General features: G+C 35.8%; 1 protein-coding gene across 1 annotated transcript; it reads right to left on the bottom strand.

Moving 5' to 3' along the window:
- Window positions 1-697: 697 nt before the first annotated feature.
- LOC122308825 (protein CASPARIAN STRIP INTEGRITY FACTOR 1-like) lies at window positions 698-1,983 on the bottom strand. Its single transcript, XM_043122075.1, has 3 exons — window positions 1,780-1,983; window positions 1,325-1,383; window positions 698-1,053 (listed from the first exon to the last, which is right to left on the bottom strand). Exons 1-3 carry the CDS (start codon window positions 1,859-1,861, stop codon window positions 922-924), a joined length of 273 nt encoding a protein of 90 aa, XP_042978009.1. The 5' UTR covers window positions 1,862-1,983; the 3' UTR covers window positions 698-921.
- Window positions 1,984-2,298: the final 315 nt, after the last annotated feature.

Genomic DNA, 2,298 nt, shown 5'->3' with positions numbered 1-2,298 from the left:
ATTTGCAGCGCTTTTTGATTTTTTGCAGCGAATTTAGTCATTGCAAAAAGTATCAAAAGCAGCGCTAGAATGGTATGTTGCTTTTGACGTACACAAATTGCAGCGCTTATAAATCAATTGCAGCGATTTTAAGTGTTGCAAAAAATGGAAAAAGCAATGAACCAAATGTAGCGCTGCTGTTGTTGGGAGGCTATTGCAGCAAAATTTAATGATATAGCAAGGATAAATTTCGCTGCAATTGATCAAATGCAGCGCCATGACAGTCACATGGGGTGGCCTTTTGCAGCGTGAAATTAGTGAGTTTGCAGCGGTTTAAAAACGCTGCAAATGAAGTCTTTTGCAGCATTTTTTCAATAACGTTGCTATTGATCAAAAATATCACTTTTATATAGTCGAACATGCAAAGAGAGTAATAACGCTGCAATTGATCAATTACAGCATTTTTTGAATATATTTGCAACGATTTTAAATGCTGCAAAAGGGCTAATTTCTTGTAGTAGGCTAGTAGCTAGTTAATTACTACGGCCAAAACAATGTTGATCAGATCAAATAAAATAAAAATTTGTTTATGATCTTCACATCTGCAATTGATCAAGCGATTCAAGCTGACCTTGAATTGAGAAATTACACGCGCGCGCGCAATACAAGCAAATGCACAAATGCATGAGCAGACGCGCTCGGATATATAATGTCAACCCGACTCAACCTCGTTATATATTGCATATAGATTGGAAACTTAACGCAGTACTTTATCTAAACAAGCTATATATATATATATAACCCATTATATATGAGGGTTCAAAACTTAGTATATATGGTTTTTATATGCCATATAATACACTGGATCATGATCTAGTACTTCATTTATTTAGATACTATTGTCACTCCTGCACATGACTGCCAATCTTAATGACTAAAACATCAGTTGGGTATGAGTTTGAAAGGAGGCTTAACAAGAGCTGGTGCTCGATCGTATTTTCCATAGTCCTTGGTGTTGGCCCCAAGAAGCCTTTCGTGGACAGAAATTATGTCCAGATCTTCATGCGGTATTCCCTAGCCAGTAAAAACCAGACATTGAATCAGCAAATCTGAGGTTCTTGTGCATGTTAAACGATATTCATCACTGTAATTATACAAGATTAATGTACCTAGAATGTTAAAGTAATTTAGTGCTTCTCAAATTTGATTATTATTACAGTAATTCATCATCTGGTGCTTTTGATCGTGCACGCATCATATGAAATGGCTACAGAAAGAGACAACAACCCCACCCAACACAAAGAATGAAAGGAAGTAAGAAAATAGCGATACTCATTTCACAAACCTCATTAAGTAGTGCATCCGCTTCTTTAGCCAACTCACTGACGGGCATGAACTGTCGGACTGCAAATTAAGGCAATTCAAATATAGAATTAATGGTGTAAACTTCTACTCTTATGTTGCATATTTTAAACAATTTATATGCTTACTATAGAGTATATGCGTGCTTCAGATGGAAGTAATGCTCGTAGAAAGGGGAAAAACAGCTTATAATTTTGTTCACATGCCTTGCACTACTAATTTTAGCGTCAGGAAAAGAAGATATATATAGATCAAGCCAATGGAAACTTTCTGGCCATGAGCAACTTAATAAAACCCTGACATGTTGGGGTGTCAGAAACGGATAATTTTTATCTTATCCAGCAGTATACATAAATATAATTAGCACTTAATAAAAGCTCTGAGAGTGAGTACGATTAGCAACAAATTAGGGCGCTGAAACTCAAATTAAAGACCCACCTGCGAGACAAGTTGATAAGAGTACTGATGCCAAAATGAGGAAGAGGAGACTGAATTTCTTGAGAAGAATGATCAGACCCATTTTAGGACGCGATTTGTGTTCTGTAATTAAGCTCTTTTTCTCATGCAAGAGAAGGTCCAATTAATGATGCTTCCTCGATACATTATATGGAACATGAAATATATTACTCAGAGTGGGAGCCATGCATAGAGAGAAGCTGGAAATTGATAGTCGTTGATTAAAAAAGATTAATGGTAGTTTCATTCCCTTTTAAATTTAACAATCAAACAAAAAGAGGAAGGAGACCACTTTCTGTTGTTGGGGCACTAAGTCTAAGAATTAGTTAGTGGAATCACTGAGTTGATATGTTAATTTAAGATGATAATCCTCATGAGATGACGCCTAGCTAGTGAAAACTACCAGAATGCCCCCTCAATTATATATATAAAACAAAACTAATTGCATATATGCTAATAATTAATAATTTCAACTTCTTCGAATTCTATGAAAAGCGCCCA

The sequence above is a fragment of the Carya illinoinensis genome, chromosome 5 (assembly GCF_018687715.1).
Source record: "Carya illinoinensis cultivar Pawnee chromosome 5, C.illinoinensisPawnee_v1, whole genome shotgun sequence".
Lineage (NCBI taxonomy): Eukaryota > Viridiplantae > Streptophyta > Magnoliopsida > Fagales > Juglandaceae > Carya > Carya illinoinensis.
This window is presented reverse-complemented; position numbering and strand designations above follow the sequence as displayed.

Excerpts from the sequence above, each read along its gene's own strand:
- LOC122308825 (XM_043122075.1), bottom strand. The coding sequence starts at position 1,861 with ATGGGTCTGATCATTCTTCTCAAGAAATTCAGTCTCCTCTTCCTCATT. Across the intron at positions 1,384-1,779 it reads CTTATCAACTTGTCTCGCAG|TCCGACAGTTCATGCCCGTC; the intron begins GTGGGTCTTTAA and ends CTTAATTTGCAG. Across the intron at positions 1,054-1,324 it reads CGGATGCACTACTTAATGAG|GGAATACCGCATGAAGATCT; the intron begins GTTTGTGAAATG and ends TTTACTGGCTAG.